General features: G+C 41.0%; 1 protein-coding gene across 1 annotated transcript; it reads left to right on the forward strand.

Moving 5' to 3' along the window:
* The first annotated feature begins 5,903 nt into the window (after window positions 1-5,903).
* On the forward strand, window positions 5,904-24,895 carry mtm1 (myotubularin 1). Its single transcript, XM_084002976.1, has 16 exons — window positions 5,904-6,000; window positions 11,254-11,335; window positions 12,723-12,795; window positions 13,581-13,675; window positions 15,141-15,251; window positions 16,321-16,422; window positions 17,250-17,333; window positions 17,429-17,578; window positions 18,116-18,301; window positions 18,405-18,587; window positions 18,815-18,970; window positions 19,105-19,152; window positions 19,254-19,346; window positions 19,579-19,692; window positions 19,788-19,964; window positions 20,100-24,895. The coding sequence occupies exons 2-16, from the start codon at window positions 11,279-11,281 to the stop codon at window positions 20,289-20,291; spliced, it is 1,821 nt and encodes a 606-aa protein (XP_083859102.1). The 5' UTR covers window positions 5,904-6,000; window positions 11,254-11,278; the 3' UTR covers window positions 20,292-24,895.
* The last annotated feature ends 299 nt before the right edge of the window (window positions 24,896-25,194 follow it).

The raw sequence follows: 25,194 nt of genomic DNA on the forward strand, positions 1-25,194 counted from the left end.
TGTTCACATGGTGCATAGAGCTCAAAGGGAGTTGATTGTTATGTTGGTAACCTTCATGTGGAGTTCAAGACATTAGTGTCTCTTCGCTATGTTTGACAGAGAGCAATTTGACCGAGCGTCTTCATGGGGAGCCACAAGGATCTGTTCTTGGCCCAATGGCTTTTAAATTGTTGGCGACTAATGCAGTGTCTGTTTCCAGTGTGACCATTCAGGACATGTTTTTTGTTCATTGACTCCAGGGAAATGAAGAACAGTTTGGTTGTTATGATCAGCATCCAGCAGCAATAGTGAGCTGCAGTCAATGGGCGGTCTGCTGTGGACGACATGCTCAAATCTGTCTATAGAGCCCTGAAGCTTCTGCCCGAACTGGGTGCTGTTCACTTGATTATTCAAAGTAATTAATAATGAATATGTCAGGTATCAAAATTGCAACAGTTTTGACACTGCACATCCTCGAGTCCCCAGTAATACAGCCAAGTATGAAGGAGATGGGAGATATCAAGACATAGGACACAAAGACAGACAGACAGAGATTCCCTGCTTGAAGTTGGATGACTTAAGATCCTTTTATACTTTTCTTTGCTGATGATACAAATCTTTTACCTTCGAGTGGAAATTTAGTCGTACAAAATTAAAATAGTTTCAGTTGAACCAACATTTTCAAAATATTAATCGATAAATAAATACAAATTTGTTCATTCATTCATTCATTTAAAACAAGAAAACAGTAAAACGCTTAGGAACAGATATTTATAAATCTCTTTGACAAAATGCACCTGTTAGTAGAAGCGGTGTCACAGGGTCCTGGAATCCGCTTGTACAGCACTGCAGCAGTTAAAATACTGGAGGTCAGGGAAATTAAGACTTTCAGTATACACCGCCATGATCTCACTTTAAAGCTCAATGGAAACACAGCTATCTTTTCAATATTTGATTTCTATCTTTTAATGCATTTATTGGAGTTCTAAGATTATAGTAGATTTTAGGATATCCATGATTCACATTAAGTGGAGGGTCACAGCAGTTAAAACACTGAGTATGTGACACATCACATAGTGTGTATAAAGACCCCGAGCAGTTGAAGATATGAAATCATTTAATAATACCTCCCTCTCGAATCCCACTGACCTTTTAATCAACCAGTGGAACCTTGTGGGGGGTAATATTGTATTGATAGGGAGATACATCCCCATCTGTGTAATCAATGTTCACGCTGCTGATAGGACCGCACATTGATTTAAAAAGTCAATGCTGTTCCAAAACTCTCTGACATCATGGCCTCTCTATCCTCGTATGTGCTATTTCTTTTGTTTTGCTATATTGCATATTATTTACTATGGACATTATGGCAACTGTGGTTATATGCTTAACCAGTAAAACACAGGACACACCAGGTTCCAACTTCTTACCGTGGAATATTTGACTGTTTACGTTGTTTTAAATAATACAACCTTTCTTAAGGTCAGAAATAAACAGTTTATAAAGGGAACAAAAGAGCACAACCTATCTATGAGAAACAATACTGCTTGTTATTACTCAGGCAGCAACCTCCAGTTCTTAAAAGTGAATAGGTGGGACCAGAAATCTATTAGGTCTATCCCACTTACAACAAAAGACAATACAATATGGCAAGTTTACTGCAAAAAAGAATATTTTAACCCTTTGTAAAAATGAAGATGTGGTTTCTTTCAAAACCTGGCTGAAATAACCAACTCATTACATATGGAAAGGGTGCGATATAGTGTTTTTCTCAGCTCTGCAACCATTGACAAAATGTGGCAACCATTTCTGTCTAATTTATACACAATGGCCCAAAGTGTTTGTGAGTATTGTACATATAGATGTGTATATTGGCTGCCGCAAATGTGTATAGACCATTCAGGGGCTGGTGCTGATTGTTCTGTATTATATTGCTTTGAATCCATAAGAGCATGTTTTTGTTTTGTTTATGAGCCTCATTTTGTTTCTGTTTTGTTTGTTTGTTTTTCCCATGTCTTTATCCCTGAGGGGGGGGGGGGGGGGGGGGGGGGATTCCCATGTAGTTGTGATGTATGTTTATAAAACAGAAAACGTATAAATAAAATATGTAAAAAAAAATTAAACCTGACATTCCGTTTTATGCGAGCAATATTTAAGTCAAAATGAAAATGTAATTTTTTAACAATTTGAAAATTTGACATTTGTGGAGGAGATTTGTGTTTGGTGTTTTAAAATTACATTTCAAACAGCTTTTCCATGTTCATTCTAATTTGGTCATAGAACAGCCATCATACAAGTATGTGAATTCTCAATTATTGCATTTTCATTTTCATTTTGACTCGAATAACTGTGTGTGGAAAATGATAATGCTATAGTGGAATCACATTTTCAGTACATTTTCAAAGCAACTTTCACAAACAACATATTCATTGTCTGCCAAAATAACTCACAAATCACTGACAAAAATCTTATTTTACAAATTTAAGTTTAAATTAAACAACCAGTCCAGCTGTTGGTCAGCTTATTGCAGGGTTTTGTTATTTGTGATCTTAATGAAATGTAACATGTTGCCAAACTTTAGCAATGCACGTATGTCCTTCAAAAACACTGCACCATCTGTTCTCTGTTGTCCTCTATTGTTACAAATGAGAACTACAGTTGGGAGTTTATCCCTCTCTTCCTGCTGATGCTTCACAATATCAAATATTTACTGCACGATTTCGTACTTGAAAATATTCACAAGATAGAAGATACATAGAACAAATGAGGGGAAAAATAAAGGAGATAAAAGTATTTTGTTCATATTTGGAGAAATTTGTCATCGCAACAAAAGATGAATCCATTTAAAATGTCTTCATTTTTGTTATCAGAATTTTAACCAAAAAGTAAGTTTTTTTTTTTCAGGTACAGTGGGACAGTCCTATTTAGACTGTTGTAATTGAATTGTTTTACTACTTAAAATAAAGTGATTTTTTTTTTTATTGATTTAAGCAGATCCTCTTCAACCACCAACAGGGAAATATAATCATACCATTGATTTGACCTGTATGTATGTCTTGCTTTAAAAAAAAGTTGCTCTGATGTCCTAACATTTGTTGTAACAATATGCCATGAATTTATGCATTAATTTCACTGTTTTTAACCATCTTCAACCATGATAATAACTACCAAATAATCATACATTTTCAGAATTTAAACCCTTTCAATGCCAGTTCATTTACATAATAGCCTACCACTGTTGATTATTTGTATGAAAAATAAAATACTAAATGCTAGGGGAATGTTTTTCATTGGATGTGTTAATGATTAGGAACAACATTGATTTAAATGCATTTTTATTTTTGTACAAAAAAAATTAAAGTTGTTACCTTTAGAGGACGAAAATGTCCCCTTCCCAAAACAGCAATGAAATACTAAATAGACAAAAAATTCAATAAATAAATAAATACAAATAATTAAAATAAATACATATAATCTTATAAATATAACGGTGCTGACAGTGTAAAAAATGTTGATAGTGGTGACAGTTGTTTACCGGAGGAGGAACCAGAGGGTTGGCTGATGACCCTGACGGCCGGTCTTATAAGCTGTAACTGTATATGATAGCTGTGTAGCTAGCAGGCGGGGCACGCTCACATGCACCGTGCATGGACGACCTGCCCTGCTATGTAAACAAAGCACAGAGAAGCTCAGATAACACCACACACACAGAGGGAGAGTGACCTCATTCTCTGCTCAGGTAGACATTACTCCACTACATCGTTACATAGACAATAGCTGTTTGCTGCTACATTACTGCTGTGAATGTTAAATTACAGCTGTTTTAACTCTTTAAACACCAGTTTGCTTAATCCCACTGCTGCTTTATATTTTCACACAGTCTGCGACTAGCAACAACATTGATGCATTTTGGTGCAAACCAGGACAATAGCATGTGTTTGCCCAATTGGGCTAACAAGAGGAAATATAGTGGAGAATATAAATAGTCAAACAAGTCTGAAGCCAGGGCTCTATTGAAAGCCTGATATTATAGAATGCATGGCTTTGTGCTGTTATAGTCGCAAGATAAAATATTCTGGTTTTAGTGGGTTTCAATTGGGACAGTTTTTGACTTATTATTTTGACTTTTTAACATTTGTCTGGCATTTGTATTTTTGTTGTACTTTAAAGGACCTGAATACTTCTTCCCACTTTTCAAACACTGTCCGGTTGAGTTTTATGATATATGCTTATTTATATTCAACCCACATGAGAAGACATTAACAGTTTTAATAAAGATTAAATGTACAGTTTAAGAGAAGACAGAGAAGACGGTTGAAATGTCGGAGGCGTGCTCATGTCTTATCTTTATTGGTGGCTCTCTAAACAGTTTCATAGGCTCATCCAGGTCAGGGTGAAAGTCCCTGTGGCGTCTCCAAGGCTGCAATAGTACAGCTACCCTGTAAGAGACAGGGCCAAATCATCATCAATGCAAACTCTTATTAATAATATTAAAACCAAATAATGTAAAGGTTCTCAGTCATCCGTGGTTATCTTTGAAAGCTTTATCGCAGGAAACTAGACTTGGTTTTTGAAGACGTTTCTCCTCTCATCCAAGAGGCTTCTAAAGTTTGAACTGACTAGTGGGGAGATCAGGTATTTAATGTCGGGATGTTAACACCATGAGAGGCACGTGACAAGTGAAACTGGAGTTTTTAGCACTTCGGTGGGGGCAGGTGGGTCCTGAGCCGCTGAGGCAACTGTTCACATGCATGTATTGGATGGGTCTCCTGAGACTCGTTGACCCATCCTGCCACCATGGATCCGAGTGTGGATGTTTGTTGGTTTGTCTGGGGACTGATCTGAGGACTGTTGTGTGTTTAATAGGTTATGTCTTAAACCGCCTCCTCTGGTGAGAGATGGGCAGGTTGACGAAAATGGCTTCTTTAACCATCTGTCTCCTGGTGTCCTTAAAGGACAAAGGATATGCAGTCCATCTGCATCTCCCTGGTCCTTCAGATGCAAATGAACTGCTGAGTCCTGACTGGAGGAACTGGCTCTCCTGCCATTCGCTTGTGCAGTGTGTTCCTCACTGACCACATTCACAACATTGTCCAGATGGTCCTTGGGGTGGACAAGCTTTTTGCCTCAAGGTGTTGCTGGGCTTGAAGTGCAGATGTAGTGTTTGTTGAATATCCTCCTGAGTCTCGCAGATACAACAATGTATGGAATGACAATGTTGTTGCTTTTTTTTGTTGTTTTCTTCTCTGTCTGTGTTGTGTCTTTGTTCTGTTGATGAAAGCCAATTTATGGTATCCACACGTTTTTAGAGCGTCCCTGATGTGTTTGTGCTCTTTCTCCTTTTTCCTCTGGGTTCATTTTGGGCCGATGCTGGAGGGTTCTGATGACCCCTAACGTGTTCCAGTGGATGATGTGATTCAAAAAGCAGTTATTGATCAGTGTGTGGGGGTTTCCTGATTATTTGGATGTTGAAGTTTCTGTCATCTTCAATGTGATCAATGAACTTTGTTCCCTATAAAAAAATTATTTCAGCATTCACTCTTCAGTCTGTTGCTTGTGTTGTATCATCAAGATCATTTTTAACATTAATAAAACACCCCTGAAAATGACATCACTTGACTTCCTTCCCCCCATTACCTTTGTTGTAAAACACGATATCTACTGTATATATCTCATGTCAAAGTATTGTTGTGAATATGTCTGTCCTCTTTGCTGCCCAAATTAAAAAGTCTAAAAAAAAAAACGTGAACTGAATTATTTACTGGCATCTGTTTCTTGTTTATTTGCATAAAATATACACATAACATACAGGCAACATACAAAATTGTAGATTAATACTGATCCATGCAAAGGAATATGGCACCCGTTTGAAAACTACTTTTCCCTGCAACCTTTGCGACTCGAATTTGACAACCAGCCAATCCGCGCCATGACAGCCCGGCACGTGACGTAGGGTAAGTTCCTGCTGCGGCTTGAGGGAAACACATCGACATTCAGCCACGGGAGAATCGCACTTTGCGGGTAAGTTAAGACATTTGGCCACAACGAGCCCACTCGATTTCATATAAAGTGTTCTTCGGAAGCGTTTGCCGGAGGTTTCTGTGCACTGTGGGTCACAAACAGCCTGGATTTCGGATGTAACAAGCTGTCGTACCGTCTAGGCCTTCGCTATTTCCTGGTGCAACTCCACAGCTGTGTCTATTGGAATGGCTAAGTTGGAAAAAGTTCAGTTTAGGGGGTTTTGGCGGAGCTTTGTTCTGCTCCACTCCGCTTGTAACTGTTCTGTGTGCTCACATTTAGCCCACAGAGCTACTCGGTTCTCACGGCGACTCGGTTCACGGTAGTGAAAACCCCCAAATCCACCCTTCGGTTGTGTATTGATACCTTGGAGCTGGGTATCCACACCGCAAAGTGCTCCGTTGCTGTCATGGTCGGTTAGTCCGTGGATACTGCTAGCTAACCGTACCACCATGAATTACACTGTACCAACCCCTCGCTCGTTGTTTCGCGATATTTAGATGTTATTTCGCTGTGATCTCGTTTCCAGATATAGACTGTTGTCGTAGTGAAAGTGTTTCTGCTTTGTTGTATTGTGATTTGTTTCGTCATTAGTCACCAAGCTATGACGATCAGGTCACCGGGTCACAAGCGGCTCCGGTGCTGAAGTCGGTCGAACAAATGTAGCATTGTGCGCCGGTTCAGTGTGCTTGAGAGGGTGAATATACCTGCTAACACACACGGACGGTCATGATTAGGGTTCGAAGGTATTCCTGCTGGAAGCCTGTCAGTGTGAGCGTGTGCAGACTCGGCTGCTGGCCTGGTTTACCGCACCAGCTTCTGTTTACAGGAGCCACATCCCCGCATCAGCAGCGTGGCCAATATTATTGACTGACATGTAAATGTATCAGTATGAATTTACTGTAAATGTTGGATATGTGTTAATGTTGACACCTGGCTGTGATTTAATTTGACAAAAATGTGCATTAGTTTATGCGTTTTAGTGTCATTTTCATTATTATTTTTCGTCACGTATTATTGCGTTGTACGGCTTCTAAGTTAGGGATGAAATGCCATGTCACGATTATCCTGCCAAAATAATGCAATTCATGATATTATCATCAAATTATTCTTAAAACTCTTAAAATGCCACCAAAACATACTGGAATCAAATGTTTTTATTGTGTCAGATAGGACACCCTTATTTTAAAGAATAAACCATTCAATTATTTGAAATAAGATGATCATAAATAATAAGCTCTACCTGCATAAAGAATAAATACAATTCCTTTCCTTTCCCTTTTTGTCAATGTGTTTTAAAATCCTTTATTTTGTAGTCCACACCTTTGACATGTAGTTATCGTGGATACAGTTTTTGTTCTTTTCTAGTATGTGGTCACGAAAAAAGGCACCCTTACAGTATTTGTTACATTATATTGAATTTATTTGGCTGATGCTTTCATCCAAAGTGACTTACAGTAAGTGCATACAACTGAACAATATGAGATAGAGACGAGTTTCTGCTGTTCTCAGGTTCATGGGGAGCTTGTTCCACCACTGTGGAACCAGAACAGCAAACATTTGTGATTTGGTTGAGTGGTGACAGAGTAGCAAATCCATTGGCAGGTGCATCAGAAATGCAGAAGCTACAGAAATGGCCTGAGCCATTCACAGCTTGATATACACATACCAGTGTCTTGAATCTGATTCCAGCAGACACCCCAACCAGTGTTGGAAATGTACTTTTTGTCCACCTGCCACAAGCTTTCACATAATGGGGCATCATATATTGCGTGTAGTTATATGTACCAAATATGGGTATATTGATTGTTCTACTCTCCCAAATCTCCAGTCACCAAAGCCCAAAATTTGACGTGAAGAATGATGTTTAACCATGCTCTCTCATCATTTCTGCTGCCCTCAAAGCCCCATATCCAGCCTCCGTCTGTTAGTGAAAGCCTTCTACTGTCCCAAACCACAAACCTCTGTGAAGCCACAAAAGCAAATCATAGAACAGACTGGATACAACACGTCCGCTGTGTTGTTATCTGATATCAATCAATCCATGTTATGACTGATTACTTAGTCTGGTGGTTTCTGCTAGTTTGACCTTTAATGGCCATGATTTCTAAATACAGTTTCAGTTTCACTTCTTTCTCCTTTTCTCCCTTTCCATAAAGCACCCTCTCTCTGACTCACCAACAAATGCAGACTCTCAGTTTCTCGCCCTTCCTCTAAAGCCTCTAAGCAGACTCACTTTTGCATTTGAATTGAATGAATAAATGGATGTTATTTTAACCCTTTTTTATTTGTCATACCTTATGAAAATGTGATGACACACTTGTTCTTCTTTCGACTAAATTTATGTGTATGAATAAATATGAAATTATATGAATAACATCTGGTTTCTACTGAACACTTCAAACCATACAAATTGCCAGCCTATGTTGTTTTTGAAAAAGAAGCATAGAGTCTTAAGAGAAAATGTAGGGTCCTGGGTTTTTCCACCGTAAACATGCCGAGCCATGCCGTGAACGGCCATGAACAGTCGAGCCGTGCTTCTACAGTGTTTTTCCACTGCAGGCGACATAGTTAACCTAATGATGTGTTGGAGGTGTGCTCGTCAAAACATAGTAACAGCCTGTTGCCTTCAGCTCTTTTCAGACAACTGTGTTTTTTTACAGTTTGTACAATATCTCGCCACAAATGTTGAAACTCATCCACCGACCAAATAGTGTGGTTGGTTGGACCGGTTCTTATTGATGAATAACATCGCTATCAGGGTGGAGGCAATCGCCGGTCGGCCAAGGTTGGACCAGGCTTTTCACGGCTCTGAGACCATCGTGAACATATGTTATCACGGCTTGGTTGGACTGACCCTGGATAAACCCAGTACATGTCAAAATGTCTCGTCCCTGCTGCTTCAGCCTTTCTTTCTTACATCTGACTCTTGTCAACTTGATGAAAGAAGAGCCACGTTGCTGGAGTTCCTATTCTATGAGTTAGTTCCTGCAATATAACCAGTATGGAAAACTATGATGAGTGACAAACATATATTGTCTAACAGTATATTGTGTCCCAATTCAGCGGGAGCATCTTTCTGAGGTTGCATGTGAAGCGTCTGTCCCATTTTTGAAGACTCAAAGTCCAGAAATGCGGCCTTCTTTTCCCAGCTTTGGAAATCAAATACAAATTTCAGCATTCAAATAGTAGAGATTTTTTTACTATTCAAATAATATTCGATTCCCGTAGTTCATTCCAACAGCCCTAATCTAGCGTATGAAGGCCCGGTCATCTGCAGTTGCTGAATTGGGACACAACTTCAGTCATATATTACACCCTTAAATATTAAAATGTGTCAGCTCTATGTTTGTGGTAATTAAGAAACAGTGTCACCATCAATATATCTTGATCATTATCCCGATATGCAAATGGATGTCTAAGGGTGTTTCTACATCTTCTGGAACTGCTAGCAAACTGTGGGAGTGGAAATGAGACTCAGTTTCACATTTATTTTGAGATGTATAAAGCAGAACCAGTCATAAACGCGGCTTTATTAGTCTGAAAGTAATAATGCTTATGAGAATATATCTGTCTTTGTGCATATGTTGAAATTTCAGTCATGAATTAACAGTTGTATCCATCTTTTGAGTCTTCTTTTAGAGGTGTTGCCGTGACTACAGTTAAGTGACAGCTGGGATGCATGGTGGTGCGCTGTTACCGTCTGCCAGTACAAACGCCTATTACTCACCTTGCCTCTACCAACTGTTGTGTGTAATCTTGGACGAGGTAATTTGTTATTCGAAGAGCGCTAGGTAGTTAATTATTGATGATGCATATGGTAGTTATGGTATACACGGGCTCATTGGTGCTCATAGGGTTTTCACGTGTGGTGCTATTGATCACTTTGTGAAAACATAAGTCTTCAGTGATCTTCCTGGAATGATGAGCTGCATGCCTTGTTGGGAGCACAGTGTGGACATGCTTTTAGAGTGAAATGCATCGATCTGGTGAACTTTGACAGCAAAATTACGAGGCAGATTATTCTTTGAACAATTTTTTTTTCTCGAGTAATTCAATCATTAACATGATGGTTCATATTTATGTTAATGGTTTACTCTAAATTGCCGGTAGCTGTGAATGTGAGTGTGAATGGTTGTTTGTCTCTATGTGTCAGCCCTGTCGTAGCGTCAATCACCTCTCACCCGTCACTGTGTCAGTCAATCAGCGATACAGCTGCTAGAAAAAGTGTGTTTTCCCCTCTCCGGCCAGGTTGTGTCAGGGTATAAAAACAAAACATTACACACAGAGCATACGGTAGTAGCCATCAGGCTTCAGTCCCAGTAAGACCATGCATTAAAACGGCTCCTCAAACTTACAGTCATTATTTACCTATATTATACTCTTTATTGAAAACGGCTGAAAAATGTTCAATAATCACGTCATAAAAAGGAAAACATATTTGCACAAATGGAAAGAATAAATAGACTGTGCCCTATGCCACCATGTAAAGTAAGACATCTGGCTTTGTTGAGACTTTTAATTGATCTCCTCTGCTGCGTTTCAGTACCCGGGACAGCACCACGTGTAGGCCTATACACACACACACACACACACACACACACACACACACACACACACACACACACACACACACACTGCGCTATCCGTCTGAAAATATCTAATGATAATTAATCCTGATGCATAAGGAATAATGTGGGATTACTTCACCTTATTTCATGGGCCATTTAGGACTTTTGGGGTAATGCAGTTATATTAAAAACATTGCATTGGAATACTAATTTGGATGTTGATTACCATGGCAACGGTTGAATCTTTGAAGCATTGGGGTCAGCCTTGGTAGCTTCTAATAGCATGATTTATTCATTTGTGAGTGCAAATTTTTCTCTCTGTCTCTCAGTCATGACTTCACTTGGGCTCATTGGAAAGATGAAAAGCTATGTAATATTAATGCAGTGTTGTCATTATGTGCATTGCAAAAGTTAATCTTTTCATGGTAAAAAAAACAACAAAACCAAACAAAAACACTGCTGTCCTGGATTACTAAATAAGCTTCTTTTGTTGACAGTATCTACAGTATTACTGTGTGTATTCTGGCCCTGCAGTGGTTATGTAAAGGTTCTGGTATCTCTCATATTTTCAGCTGGTTAATCTGTATTTATAGTCTGGTTTAAAACTGAGAGAACAATGAGAGCCCAGTTTAGGAGCAGGACGTTGCTGCTGACTCCACTAACAGTCCGTGTCTCTCGTCCTCAGCCTGTGGAAGCCCCCTCCCTGAGCGATGGCCTCACCAGTCTCAGTCTACAACTCCAACGCCTTGGACACACACATTTCCAGTGTAAGTGGATTCACATGTATTAAACTGCATACCTGTACCAGCGAGTTCATGTTCATTTACTTATTTATTTAAATCTCACCTGGTATACTGGGAAAATCACTCGCCCACCACGATATAGGATTTTCAGTGAGGCGGTCGTGGTGGATTTTATCAAGATAATCGTAAATATTGTCACTTGAGTGACTCAAAACAGCTGTCTAGCTTGTTATCATGGTAGACAAGTGAAAATAGGATATAGAAATACATTTTTTAATAAATAAATGCAGGGAGACTTTATGATTTATGATATTTAGATTAAAGATTATTTAGTTTTTCTTGAAAAAGGATGTGTTTGGATGTTTTGTATACAGTATATGGAGTTTGGAGAAACAGACAGGAGAACCAGCAGGGGAGCGAAGCGATGTACTGCTGTGGATGTATTTTAGACAACTATAAAACATAAGTTAGTTTGTTCAAACAATAACACAGACTAACCAATCGAGCCAGCGGAAAACCAGCAGCTCCTGTGATCTGAGAGGTAAAATTACTCTTTTTTTATCAATGAAGTCTGGTGGCTTTGAAGAGAGAATAGATAAAGGCTTCAGTTCCCGGTCAGAAAGGGCTGTCTGATGGCAAGGTAAAGCAGTGAAAATATTCTAAATATAACATGCGCTTAAGCGTTATATTGATTTTTTTTTTAAAGTGGTCTCTGACAGACATTTATAGATGAACTCTCAAAGCCTTGTAATAGTAGCTTTTAATCTTACTCTGTTCAGTCAGTATCCCCTAATTAACCTGCTGGATTGAAAAAATGATCAGCTCACTGGTCTTTGCAAAAAGCTGTTTCAGTCATAAGTCATTTATTTTTAGAATAAAAAAAACATATATATAAGACTGCAACCCCCCTTTCCTGACATACAATAAAAACTTTCGGTGATAAAAACCCAATGAAGCTTAAACCATATTTCTGGTCCTTTTTTAGAGAAACGTTTTATTGAAAGCCCAGTGCTCACTGAATGGAACTGAATAAGAGAAGACTAATACAAAAAGGCTCAAATGGAAGGAAAATTAAATTAATAACTGAAAATGCCAAATTAGAATGAAGAGCAGCGGTGTCAAATGTGGTTGCTAAGCTGCTTAATTCCTCCATGTCACAGCTTCTCAGTTCAACATCTTACAAAGGGAAAGCGCTGTGTTTATGGCGTCTCATCTCACTGGCTGCTGCGTCTGACCACATTTCAACTGGACAAAGCAAACTGGCTCTTTCTCCCCCTATCCCTTTACAGTACTACTGAAACATAAGCTCTAGATAATGCACAGAATTGTCACTATTTTCTACAGCCTCAGCATTCCTTCTAATAAATGTGTTGCTGCCATTCATTCTAATATTTAGTCTTTGTGTTTGTAGACCTCCAGAGAGTCTCTGAAGATGGAGTTGTTAGCTGACGTGTCTCTGCTGCCGGGGGAGGAGAGAATTATAGGTGAGTCCATGCAGCCCAGAGAACAGCGCTCCTCTATATCAGGATCTAACACGTGAATCAGTCTGAAAGCAACCAGAAGACGTCAGAAGTCTTTGCTACGAGCACCGCATAGTTATCCTCGACTCCTTGGAGACATGTGATTGAGGTGCTGTGTGAGGGTCGCTTGAAGTCTGACACATCCAGTCCCTGCTGTGGGGTTTACAGGTTCACTCACTAGTTGTGTCACAATTAGGTGGCCGCATCCTTCGAGGCTGCATTTGAAGACCGAGCATCAGAGCGGCTGCGACAAGGCTGTCTCATTTCAAAAGGCACCATAAACACGTAAAGAAGGAATGATGCGATTGCACCGTTTATGTACATTTACAGCGTAAATTATGATAACTGAACTGGGCTTTGTTGTAGCAGATATGTTGAGTTATTCATCGCATCTTATAACTTGATCAGTCAGTATTCTGTGATCCTGGCGGATTAAACTCCAACAGTGATTTTCACAGTTGACAATGTATTAAGATGCCACGTACTGAGTGTCCTTATTAGTCTCTTATTGAACACTCAGAGTAGATGGTATTTATAGTCTACCTGCTGCATGGCTCTCTTCTCTTTTTCTGCTTCCTCTTCTCTGTATGTCTGATGGTTTCCTCCCTTACACTACTCACTGCTTACCAACAATATAATGATGTCTGAACTAGAGTTCGAATGTGAACCAATGAGGCCTGTGAAAGATCTGACCTGCAGGAGGAGGCGAAGCAAATCCCATAATGATGTTTTTATTAATGTGTTTGCAGATAAAGACATCATCTACATCTGTCCATTCAACGGCGCTGTGAAAGGCAAAGTGTTGATCACCAACTACAGACTCCACTTCAAGAGCTCAGACGCTGTAAGTCCCGTTAAACCCACATGAGGCCAGTCACATCCTCAAAACTGTGTGTGTGTGTGTGTGTGTGTGAGCATTGAGTTGGAGTTTGTTTGTGTCCACCTGAGGAATGCAAGTCATTTTCGGTCTCCAGCTCCTCCTGACAAATGTCTCTCTAGTTGCTAAATGAGCCAGATCTCTGCCTGAGTCTGTCTGCTCCTTGGTGCTGGGCTGCAGTATACAGAGGGATTGTCAGAGCTTTTCCACTGGAACAGCGGCTGCCTGCTGAAAAGGCTAATCGGAGTGGTGAGACTGAACCAAAACAGTAATGTTGCAGGCTGGAAAAACCAAACAATGAGCTTAAAAGGGCTACGCAGCTCAAAGGAAATGGTGTCCCTCCCTCCTTCTCTCCGTCTCTCTATAATTACAAACATGAAAAACTAGTTCTGCTGTTTACATGTTAAGACAAAGTCGGTAACAAATAAAATGCATCAGTAAGAATTTGTTTTTCAACTGTTAATGATTGCGGGCTAATACATTCACAAGTCGGTCCAGCAAGAATGGTCCTGGCATGGAAAGATAGTGGCACACGGAAAAAAAAAAAAGACACACACACACAGCAGGGTTTTTGTCAGATTGCAAAGTGCAGTTGTCAGCATTGAACGAGAGGTTGCATTAAATCAAAGAGCAGAGTCACTTGTGCAGATAAATGCATGGAGCAGATTTACTTTGTTATAACGATTAAGTTCCTGAAGTAATAAAAATGATCAGTGATTGTCTCTTCAATCATTAATAGAGTATCTGATCGCCGACCAGCACAAGCCTTATAATAAATTAGTTAGTTGAACCTTGTGGCAATCCATAATAACTGCTTGATAAGAAACTTAAACTGTTGTAATAATTAATGAAGGAAAATTGATATGCTCAGTGTATGTAAGGTATATCATTACCATTTTAAGATCATTTTATGCCACTGATGATGTATGAAATGTCCATATATCATATGATAAGTCAATAATGAAAATAAGGATGTCAGTTCTGGTTAATTTGGCTTTTGACAGCTGACACCCATTTACCTGTGACTGCCCGGTTAATTTTTATGGGGGAAAAAAAAACAACAACCCAAATTGACGTGAAATACCAGAGGCTTTTACTCTGGAAAGCCATGGACTCAGTGATATCTGCCTCCTCATTTTGAAGTGCTATATTAATCCATTATTAATGCTTTGTTTTGTCAATGTTTTATTTATTTTTCTGAAGGCTTTGTCGAAGTAGTGCGTTGAAGAATAGATAGTCGTGGTTTGGTCGGTGGTCTCTCTAAAGGCTGATTAGAAGAGCCGATCAGTAAAATCAGAAGAAATGTTGTCAGCTGATAGACAGGAACTTGGTGGTTGATGTAGTTGATGGCATGGGCGTGTGTGTCACACATTTGTACACTTTTCTATTTAGCATGTAAGGGAGTGTAACAACATGCTGACCCCTGTTGTAGGATGTGGTGGTGACGCTGGACGTTCCTTTGGGTGCCATCAGTCGGGTGGAGAAGATGGGTGGGGCGTCGAGCAGAGGAGAGAACTCCTACGGGCTGGATATCACCTGCAAGGTAGGTGTGAGAGAGACGGGGACAACAAAAGGAATGTCATTGCAGCTGTTTTTACAATAAGCAGTACACACACAGTGAATCTACACGTCAACACTAGATATAGAATACACAATATGAAAAATATATGAGAACACACTATAAATATACTAAACTACAGCTCCTATAATAAGGCTAGAATAAACTGTGTCGCCAAATTACAGACACTCAGACCCTTGAGGGCAGAAATGTCCCCATTAAAACCACAATTTGCTGCATAAATCATGCATTCTATTACGTCAGGCTTTAAATCATGAGTCCTGGCTTAAACCGTTTTCTTGTTTTTTTACTATTTTCCACCATATTGAACAATTTTCTCATTATTTTGCATGCCGCATCCTGGTTTCAACATCAAAATCAAGGTTGCTGCTCATCATTGACATATTCCAGACTGAGAAAAAGAAACCTTTAGTGAACATTACATCTTTTTGGCATCACAGAAACTGACATTTAAAGGTTTAAAATTCTAAAAATGAATGAATATTTAGTAGCGATCATCAGGGGGGAACAGTTTGTTCTCTACGGTAAGGTAACAAGTGGAACTTTAACATCTGGATACAAAAAAAAACTAAAACACATCAAAATCAGTGTAATTGTAAATCTTTGATCCCTTCTGTGAAAAACAACAAAATAAGTTCTCCTAGTACAGAAAAAATATATATATATATTCATAAAAAAACAACAGTGGCAGTATGTAACTAACTGGCTTTTGAAGGGTTAATATTCACATCAGGACATCAGAATAACTTTTATTACAGTGGGGCACAAGGGTGAACTAAAGGCAGCTACCTGCAGCCGGCGCTCAGTCAGGCATTACTGGGAGGAATATCTGGCTAGTGTAGTAATTAGTTTATTTTTAAATACAGTGTTATAGGAGTGTAATTATAAATCTGGAATACTATATAAAAATCAGGGAGTTTTCATGGCATTATAAAGTCCATATGACCATCGATGCACAAACCGTATTTTCTGTAGGAAATGCTTCTGTGTGATCTAATATGCTGCTTGTGTTTTGGTCTTCTGTCGCCCTCAGGACATGAGGAACTTGAGGTTTGCCTTGAAGCAGGAAGGTCACAGCAGAAGAGATATCTTCGAGCTCCTCTTCAAACACGCCTTCCCCCTCTCACACGCTCTGGTAAGGCAGCCTCTAACCTCTACTGCCATCTGCTGACGAACAGACGGTAACCTTGTATCTGGAGAGAAAGGAGACCTTTTTATTTGCTGGGCCATGAAGGGAATGCATAGAAAAGATCACGTATTTATCGCAGCAGATATATCTACTTGGTACATTTTCCTGCTTACAACCATTCTCCACTTGTCTCAACGCCCAACATTCATGCTAAGGTTGAATGCAGAAACACAGCCCACTCGTAAGCCACGACACACACAGCTAGCCGTCCACACCACAGCTACATCTGCTTGGCTAATATGAGTGTCAGAGCTGGCCTCATCAGGCTACTGTCAGCAGAGATGCTGAAAATCCTCACACTTATTCTGCCAACTACCTCCAGGCAGTATTGGACAACAACCCAGCAAGCAGCGTTATAATGCTGGCACAGGTTTATCTTTGAAGGATCCTTATGTCTCACGTGTTATTTCAGAGATTTCCTGTATAGACGGCATCAGGCCTCTGACAATTGGGTCGCTTGTATCTGGTTCTTTGATTAAAATGACACAAACATGAGGAGAAAAGCCAACCTTGATTGCCAGAGAAGCGTTTCAGTAAGAGCCATCCAATCACATATGATGTTGTTGCATGTCTGCTCTCAGTAATTCATCAATCTTCTATAATGTCTCAGATTTGTCTGTTTTCTGTCGATGTAGACAGAATATCTAACAACTAAGACACAAATAATAGGATCCAGGTTGAAAAAACAAGGTTACCCTCTAAATCCCTCTTGCTGCTGCTAAAACACTTTTGCAATGTGCAAATAAAAAGTCTCCTTGTCTCCCTCCATCCAGCAACTGTTTGCATATGTGAGTCAGGAGAAGTACGGGGAGAACGGCTGGGACATCTACAAACCCGTAGAAGAGTTCAGACGGCAGGTGAGGAGGAAAACAAGTGCAGCACGAGGACTGAAGTTTAGGATAATCCTGCAGTGTTTCAGTGTCTAACTAACGACCATCATTGTGTTCTGTAGGGTTTACCTAATTACAAGTGGCGTATTACATTCATCAATAAGAACTACGACCTGTGTGACACCTACCCCACTGTGTTGGCCGTACCCTTCAAAAGTAAAGAGGAGGACCTCAGGAGAGTGGCTGCCTTCAGGTCAAGATCACGCATACCGGTGAGCACAGAACCTCTTCTTTGGTAAACTAAAAGAGTTAAACAGACAGTGATGTGTTTAGGAATTATATTATCCTTTTGAGTGGGATGTGTTGGATTGCAAACTATATCACAAAAATCTTAAAATGCCAGTATAACTGTGGAGCAAAAAAAAACAGAGAGTCAAAGCGTTTAGTTTGATTGCCTTGGAAACAGCTGTTGTAATTGCAGCACCCAAACGAACTCACACCCCTCTGTGAAGAACCGTACCCCGACTTCCTGGTCAGGAGCTGGTCTGGGTTCGGTTCTGATCAACCGCCCATCCAAATATGGACACTTCGGTTCACTGGTTGCAAAAATTAAAGATCACCAAAATGCTGAACTTGAGGCTTAAAAACTGCAGTCCACAAAGGCACGAGGACTTATATAAAGTCTATGTGAGTCAGAATACACTTGAGCAGCACATTGAGCTGCTGGTTTTATTCAGTCCTTGACGACTATCACCATGGAGCAGTGTTGAGTCCGGGTCCTACAGTACTGACTGGTCTTTATGCTTCAGGTTCTATCGTGGATCCACAGGGAGAACCAGGCGGTGATCGTACGCTGCAGTCAGCCTCTGGTCGGGATGTCCGGCAAAAGAAACAAGGACGACGAGCGCTACCTGGACATGATCAGGGAGGCAAACGACACCGCCAAGCTCACCATCTACGACGCTCGGCCCAGCGTCAATGCTGTGGCCAACAAGGTCAGAAAGGACAGGAAGTACTCTCTGGGCTTAAAGGGGACAAACGTTAGGGGGAGAAAAATGTAAAGGAATATTACTTCTTTAACATCTTTGCTGTCCCCAGGCCACAGGAGGAGGCTACGAGGGTGATGAGTACCAAAACGCAGAGCTCATCTTCCTGGACATTCAGAACATCCACGTCATGAGGGAATCCCTGAAGAAACTCAAAGACATCGTCTACCCCAATGTGGAGGAATCTCATTGGCTGTCCAGTCTGGAGTCCACACACTGGCTAGAACATGTGAAGGTATGAAAAGGAATATGATATTATATTATTTATTATTATTATTATTATTATTATTATTATTATTATTATTATTATTATTATTATATTATTATATCCCATATAGTTTACTCAAAATATCCCACAATTCATCTTGAAAATGATTGGACAACCAATGGTCACTCATCAAGCATTATAGACCATCATGCATGGCGCTAAAGGAGCATCACAAACGGTGTCTTTGTGTGCAGCTGGTGTTGTCGGGAGCCATCCAAGTAGCAGACAAGGTGTCCAGCGGGAACTCTGTGGTGGTTCACTGCAGTGATGGCTGGGACCGGACGGCTCAGCTCACCTCTCTGGCCATGCTGATGCTGGACAGTCACTACCGCACCCTCAGAGGGTTCCAGGTCAGCATTACAAACTGCTCATCCACATCAGAGAAAACGCCTTAAAAGCACCCGTGCAGTGGTTTTGCTGAACGTTTACTGAATGTCAGCTGCAGTGAGACAGAAAGTGAAGATCGGTTGTGTTTGTTGTTCAGGTGCTGATTGAGAAGGAATGGATCAGCTTTGGGCACAAGTTTGCCTCGGTAAGTAACTCCTGTCTTCTGATTCATGATCATCTGTGTGTTTCTGTCTCCATTTGACATTTATACAGGAAGTGGATATTGACTGTGATTTGTCTGTGTAGAGGATAGGTCACGGTGACAAGAACCATGCGGATCAGGACAGATCGCCCATCTTTGTTCAGTTCATCGACTGCGTATGGCAGATGACTAAACAGGTACGTTTAACACATCGAACACGTTCTTTGCGCCGCCTCATTTGAACGGACCTCCCACCGGAGCATCATGAACTCAGGAGAAGAATACGGAGAAGTCAACAAGAAGCGCCCTGGCAAATGTCATCACTATTTGGTGATGCCATTCAGCGCTGGAACAGAAACATGGCCTTTAGCTTAAAGAGCTGACGGGACCCAGACAGAATTTGTAACGGCGTTCCTCTTCTCCTCTCAGTTCCCTACAGCCTTCGAGTTTAACGAGCGCCTCCTGCTGACAATCCTGGATCATCTCTACAGCTGTTGCTTCGGGACTTTCCTCTACAACTGTGAGAGTGCACGAGACCAGCATGTAAGTAGAGAACACGCTGGCTTCTCCAAGTTGCCCTGAGATTCTTCCTCTTAACCTGGCAGCCTCTCACCATTTCCACCCTTTGTGTTGAGCAGGAGGTGAGGTCGAAGACGGTGTCGCTGTGGTCTCTGGTCAACAGCAAGATGGAAATGTATCTAAACCCCTTCTACACCCCGGAGTCCGGCAGGGTCCTGTACCCCGTCGCCAGCATGCGCCACCTAGAGCTGTGGGTAACATACTACATCCGCTGGAACCCACGCATACGACAGCAGGTAGGACGGCCGGGTTCACTGTGTGTCGGTCGCTTTGGAGTCATGGGATTTTCCTTCTTACCTGCCGCACTTTTTACTTCTTTTTCTTATATTGGCCTCATATTTGACAGTAACGTGTGTGTGTTCGCGTTGCAGCAGCAGAGTCCGGTGGAGCAGCGCTACAAGGAGCTGTTGGCCCTCAGAGACGAGTACTTGAAGAAGCTGGAGGAGCTGCAGCTGTCCGACTCCCCTCCCTCCCGCCTGGCTAACATCCCCACTCCCAACACCTCCTCCTCCACCTCCTCCACACCACCACAGCAATACACACACCTACAAACTCCCCTCTGAGGGCTGGTGACACACACACACACACACACACACACACACACACACACACACGCTCTCTCTCAGATATACTTGTTGACTTGCACTTATGTCCTTCACTCAGATTTCTGTCAGTCTCTCTCACACGCAGGGAATTAATTAGTATTGTGCAGTCCTAACTGTTGATAACAAAGAATGCTAATAAGATTTAGATTTGATGGGTAATTTTAACACCATAGTGGTGATGATGATGATGGTGATTTATGCAATATGTCACAGTACAGCCTTGTTACAAGACTTTTCTACACTCACACACACACACCATACCATACAGGGAAGCCTTAAAGACATTCAGTGGCTTTCAGTCCAAGGGCTTGAACACACAGGACACACAGTGGGTTTGTATAGGCGTTCACACGGGAAGCAGAACAAAGCCCAAGTCATGTGTTGTCTCTGTGCGTCGTCGTGCTCTGATCTGTACGGAAGCCCCTGAGTGGCAAATTTGATGGAAATACATTTCTCTCCTGTGTTTATAACTAAAGAACAGGTGGGGGGGAGGCTTTGTCAGCATAATTTAGCCTCTCTGTAGTATCATAGAGCACTCCAGCCTCTTGTGGCTTTAATGAGTATTACAACAACAAACAAAGAATCACTTACTACACTTGTTTGCACAGCTGAAAAAAAGAAATTATGAAGAAAAATAATTCTGGTAAAATGTTCCCACCTGCTTCCACTGTTTTTGCTAAGCTAGGCTAACAACCATGAAACTATCGCTGCACATCAAACTGACGTTGAGCTTCTCATTTATTTAGTTGACTGAGAAGCTTATTTTTTTACCTTTTGAAAGAAAGCAGTCGGGACTGTTTGGTCAAACTAAACCAGACTAGGTGTTAAAATGTAAGCAGAGAAACCCAAAGGCTGCTCAGTCATGACAAAAATAGAGACAACACATTTCCTGTCGGCGTCAGTGTCCTGTGTGAACAAAGCGAAATGCTAATCAAGATGTTTAATTCCCACTTCTTCCTACTTGCTGCACTGCTGCTGAGTGTTTCCATTTCCCGCGAGGAGTTGATCAGAGCTCCGACAGTGGACGTCACTGGACGTCTCCAACTAAGTGTATATATCAAGTGTGTCAGATTTGGATGGATTGATGTGGAATTTTTGCTCATCCCCTGAGGATGAAAGCTAGAGCTGCCTCGGCCACTGCTATCAGCTAAGCTCACCTAAGCAGTATTTTCCAGCACTTCCTAAGCTACGGCGCCGAGAGCGAATGCAGTTCTGGCCGACTTGCTGAGTTTGGTTAGAATTAATCAGTAATTTACTTTGATGAATGCAGCTTCGATGAGGTCTGAAATGTATTTTTTTCGGATGCTCAAGATAGTCTAGGGACATGAAGTGGTGCTGGCCTCTGATCCTGGATCACCTCTTGTGCTTCTATGTTCTCACTAAATGCAGACACCTGGTTAGAGAAACCAGCCCAGGTCCATGATGGCCTTACCATGCCAAGATGTTTTCAGCCAGCACGCGGGTTTAGGGACGGTGAGCAGGAATAAACCGGTTGGCTCTCACTCCCCCTTTAATACACTTTTTGTAAACCAGACTGTTTCTAGATGTTCTGTGCGCCCTCACTGAAGAGTCCCACGTCCAAACTCAAAGTGTATGTGATGTCTTGTGCCTTTTGGACAGGTGTTGGTTTTCTATGTGAGAGTTTTCACAGTTAAAGTGGAAAGTTTGAGCCAAAAAATAAAGTGTTTGAGTTCTCTAAATGGTTTAGCTAATTTGGTTGACTTGTTTATAGCTGCTTACTTGGCTGGCTGCTCATGCTTTTGCCCTGTCAGCTCCAAATTTGTGCAGCAAATTGACTGTTGATGTCAACAGATATCAACATGGAAATTGGTGCAAAACATGTTACCATAACTGACAGGAGTGATGGGGAAAGCTATTTAAAAACAACAACCAAAAACAAGGTACATTTGTAGGATATTACCCGCCAGAAAAAGGAAAACAATTGGCTAATTATATAGATTTTTGACTGATTTAATATCTCATCCTTTTGACTTACCTTGATTTGAATATTAATTCTGGGAAGGTTTCCTCACTCAAATAAGCTTTAACATCCCCTAATAAGAACAATTGAAAACCAACCTGTCCAAAAGAAGCACCTTGTTTGGTCGTCGTCTCTGGGTTTTGCTGCCGTCGTGGAGCTGATGTCCACAGTGTCAAACTCATTACGTGACCTGGACGACAGTGTGTTTGTGTTCGGTTAAAGGGAATGCTGGGAAACGGAGAATAGAGTTGCCTGATAGGAGGATTTTGCTGCTAACCCCAAGGGCTCCCATTTTGGTTAGTTTGAAAAACAGTCATCAGAGAAATATAATGGCCAGCTGTTGGTGAACGCGTCTGTCACAAATGTTTTTACTGTATCACTCAGTCTGTCAAGATGACGCTCAGACTGTCAATCAGTTTCAGTTCTCTGCCGCCGTATTTGTTCTCATGGTGGACTGGACGTTTCCATTAGCGAAAAATAACGTATCTGCCCCAAAGATGAACGGGTTCTTTGTCGAGCTACTCCCTTCCACCCAGCTACGTAAAAATATGGCCAGTCGTTTTCCCGTAATCATGCCAACAAACAAACCAAACCGAAAACAACTTGCTAAAATAACTGGAGCTGTGTGAGAGAGGTATTGAATAACGTGTCGGATGTGTTGTTCTGTGAGGTCCATCTCTGAAAACTAGAATAAAACCAACAGATATTGCTATTATAAGGAGCTCCAGACCTGCTCCTGGTAGCGGTTCAGCCTTAACACGGCAGCAGTGCGCTGCTCAGGCTCCAGACCCAAGGGTGCTCAGAATAATTGGTTCAAACTGATACAGGGTAGATGCACCTGGAAGTCTACCGCTGTAGATCGTGTCCACCTCGCACTATATTTGTAACATTTCATTAAAAAAAAAAAACCTCCTTCACAAATGAATATTAAGCTCCAATACTACTCAGCCGACCCTTCTCCTGACCTGCGTTGAACGCTTGTGATTGGATGTCGGGAGTTGTCGTTGACTCACCTTCGTGTGATGTACACAGGACGCAGAGTGGGACTTCCCTTGTGTACCTGCATTGAGACGAGGCGTCGTATTTACATTGTGACCGTTGCAATTGTGAATGAGGTGCAATAAGTCATTTTGCAAGTGTGTGTCATGTCGTGTCCAGATTCGTGCCTTGATTCTTGTGGGAATCACCTTCACCTCTCCAGAGAAACGTACTCTAGCTATCCCGGGTCATGTTTGAGATCGACTGCTCTGTGGTTCAGGCCTCCAAAGTCAAGTAAAGCCTTGTGTCTTCTGGTTTGGGATGACGTCATGCTGTTGTTTATCAGTCTGCGACTTAAGTCCGGCCCCTCTAGGGCCCAAAAGTGATTGATTGTTTTTTCACTAAAAAGGATGCGTGTCTTATCTGTGACACGATAACAAATTGTTGCTTAACTAAATGTAAGGGGATTCCAGTACGTTTTAGTGCCATTTAATAGAGAGTCCTGACATGAAATGTTCATTATTTTTTAGAGTAAACAAACCTTTAATGTAATTCCAAACATTGGCCAGTAGATGTCCCCCAAAGCTTTGTTTCTGCCATCACTAAGGCAACAGTGGACCCACAGAAAAGGGTCAGAATGAACTGAAACTTGGTGTTCGATGGAGTTTCAAGTGGATTTAGGACTTTGGCTTCCTGCAGCTATGTCAAATCTCAAACATGACTCCCGCCTGTGTCCGGGCGGGTCACAGTGGGCAGATCAGGGAGTGCAACCTGAGTCCTGTGTTCACAGAGAGGTCAATTACCAAATGGATACTTCTGACTGAACGTCCTCAGTGAAAGGTCTGACCTCACTATAAGGAGGTTAAACAGCAGAGACAGAAGGGACAGCAACATAAAAACGTGCGCATTGGTCGGGTGGTTGTGTTTTTAGGGAAAAAACAGAGGAAAATCTATTTTTATTATTTTTTACTTTGTACAAGAACCATGATGTAATTACCTCAATCAAAACCTATTTTACTGTCTAAAGTTCTATTGTTGTAAAATACAATTATTTTATGTAGTGTAAAATCTTACAGTTTTATAAAAAAGGAAAGTAATGTTGGTTCAGAAATTGTTGGTATAAATATTGGATTTCTGCTCCATTGGTTAATTTTTTATTATTATTATTTTTGAGGGCATTTCTTCGGTTTGGACTCGCTAACCCAGAATGAAATACGGAAGCTTCTGGAAATTATTCACGTGTCACAAACCTCGACTTCTTCCTCCTCCTCTCGGTTCTCTGGGGGATCTTCAGCTTTCAGATTCACTCCGGCTCTGTGGCGATGAATCGGAGAAGCACCCTGTCGTCGTTCATTTCAAATGTAATCTTTCATTAACGTAGGGGATTGTAGTTTGAGGGGGTTTGTGGCGTAATATAGCCCGCTTTTTAATAAATGCACATGAAATGTGTTTCAGGATCTTTTTGTCATCAACAAGGGAAGGCGGAATCAGAATACATTTCAAATGTATTTCTTTTAATCATGTTATATCCTCTCCACTGTTTGTTGGATGGGTCCTGTTATGTAAATATTACTGATTAAATTAATTTAAGGATTTCTGACTGGCTCCTTGCATGTGTTGTTTATTCGGTAATTTGACATGTTTTTATTCATGCTTTTCAAGTTGGTCCTAGTTTACTTCATCAGCTCATTAAAGCAATGGTGCGCTTTTATTTTGACACAAAGGCAAAACGAGTAGAGTTGAATCCCTGATCAGCATTTATTTAAGTGGCAGATCAGGTAGTTTTGTTGGGAACCATCCCAGCATGCAACAGGGCTATGAAGTCATGGACCTGAATCTCATTTTACCTTCGTTTCTACATTATTTACAGGTGTTATTTTCTCTACACTGCACCACAATGTT

Source organism: Eutrigla gurnardus (assembly GCF_963514095.1).
Source record: "Eutrigla gurnardus genome assembly, chromosome: 23".
Lineage (NCBI taxonomy): Eukaryota > Metazoa > Chordata > Actinopteri > Perciformes > Triglidae > Eutrigla > Eutrigla gurnardus.

Bases quoted from the DNA above. Each gene is read 5' to 3' on its own strand.
- mtm1 (XM_084002976.1), top strand. From the start codon at position 11,279: ATGGCCTCACCAGTCTCAGTCTACAACTCCAACGCCTTGGACACACAC. The intron at 18,588-18,814 runs GTATGAAAAGGA...CTTTGTGTGCAG, and splicing joins ACTGGCTAGAACATGTGAAG to CTGGTGTTGTCGGGAGCCAT. The intron at 19,965-20,099 runs GTAGGACGGCCG...TTCGCGTTGCAG, and splicing joins ACCCACGCATACGACAGCAG to CAGCAGAGTCCGGTGGAGCA.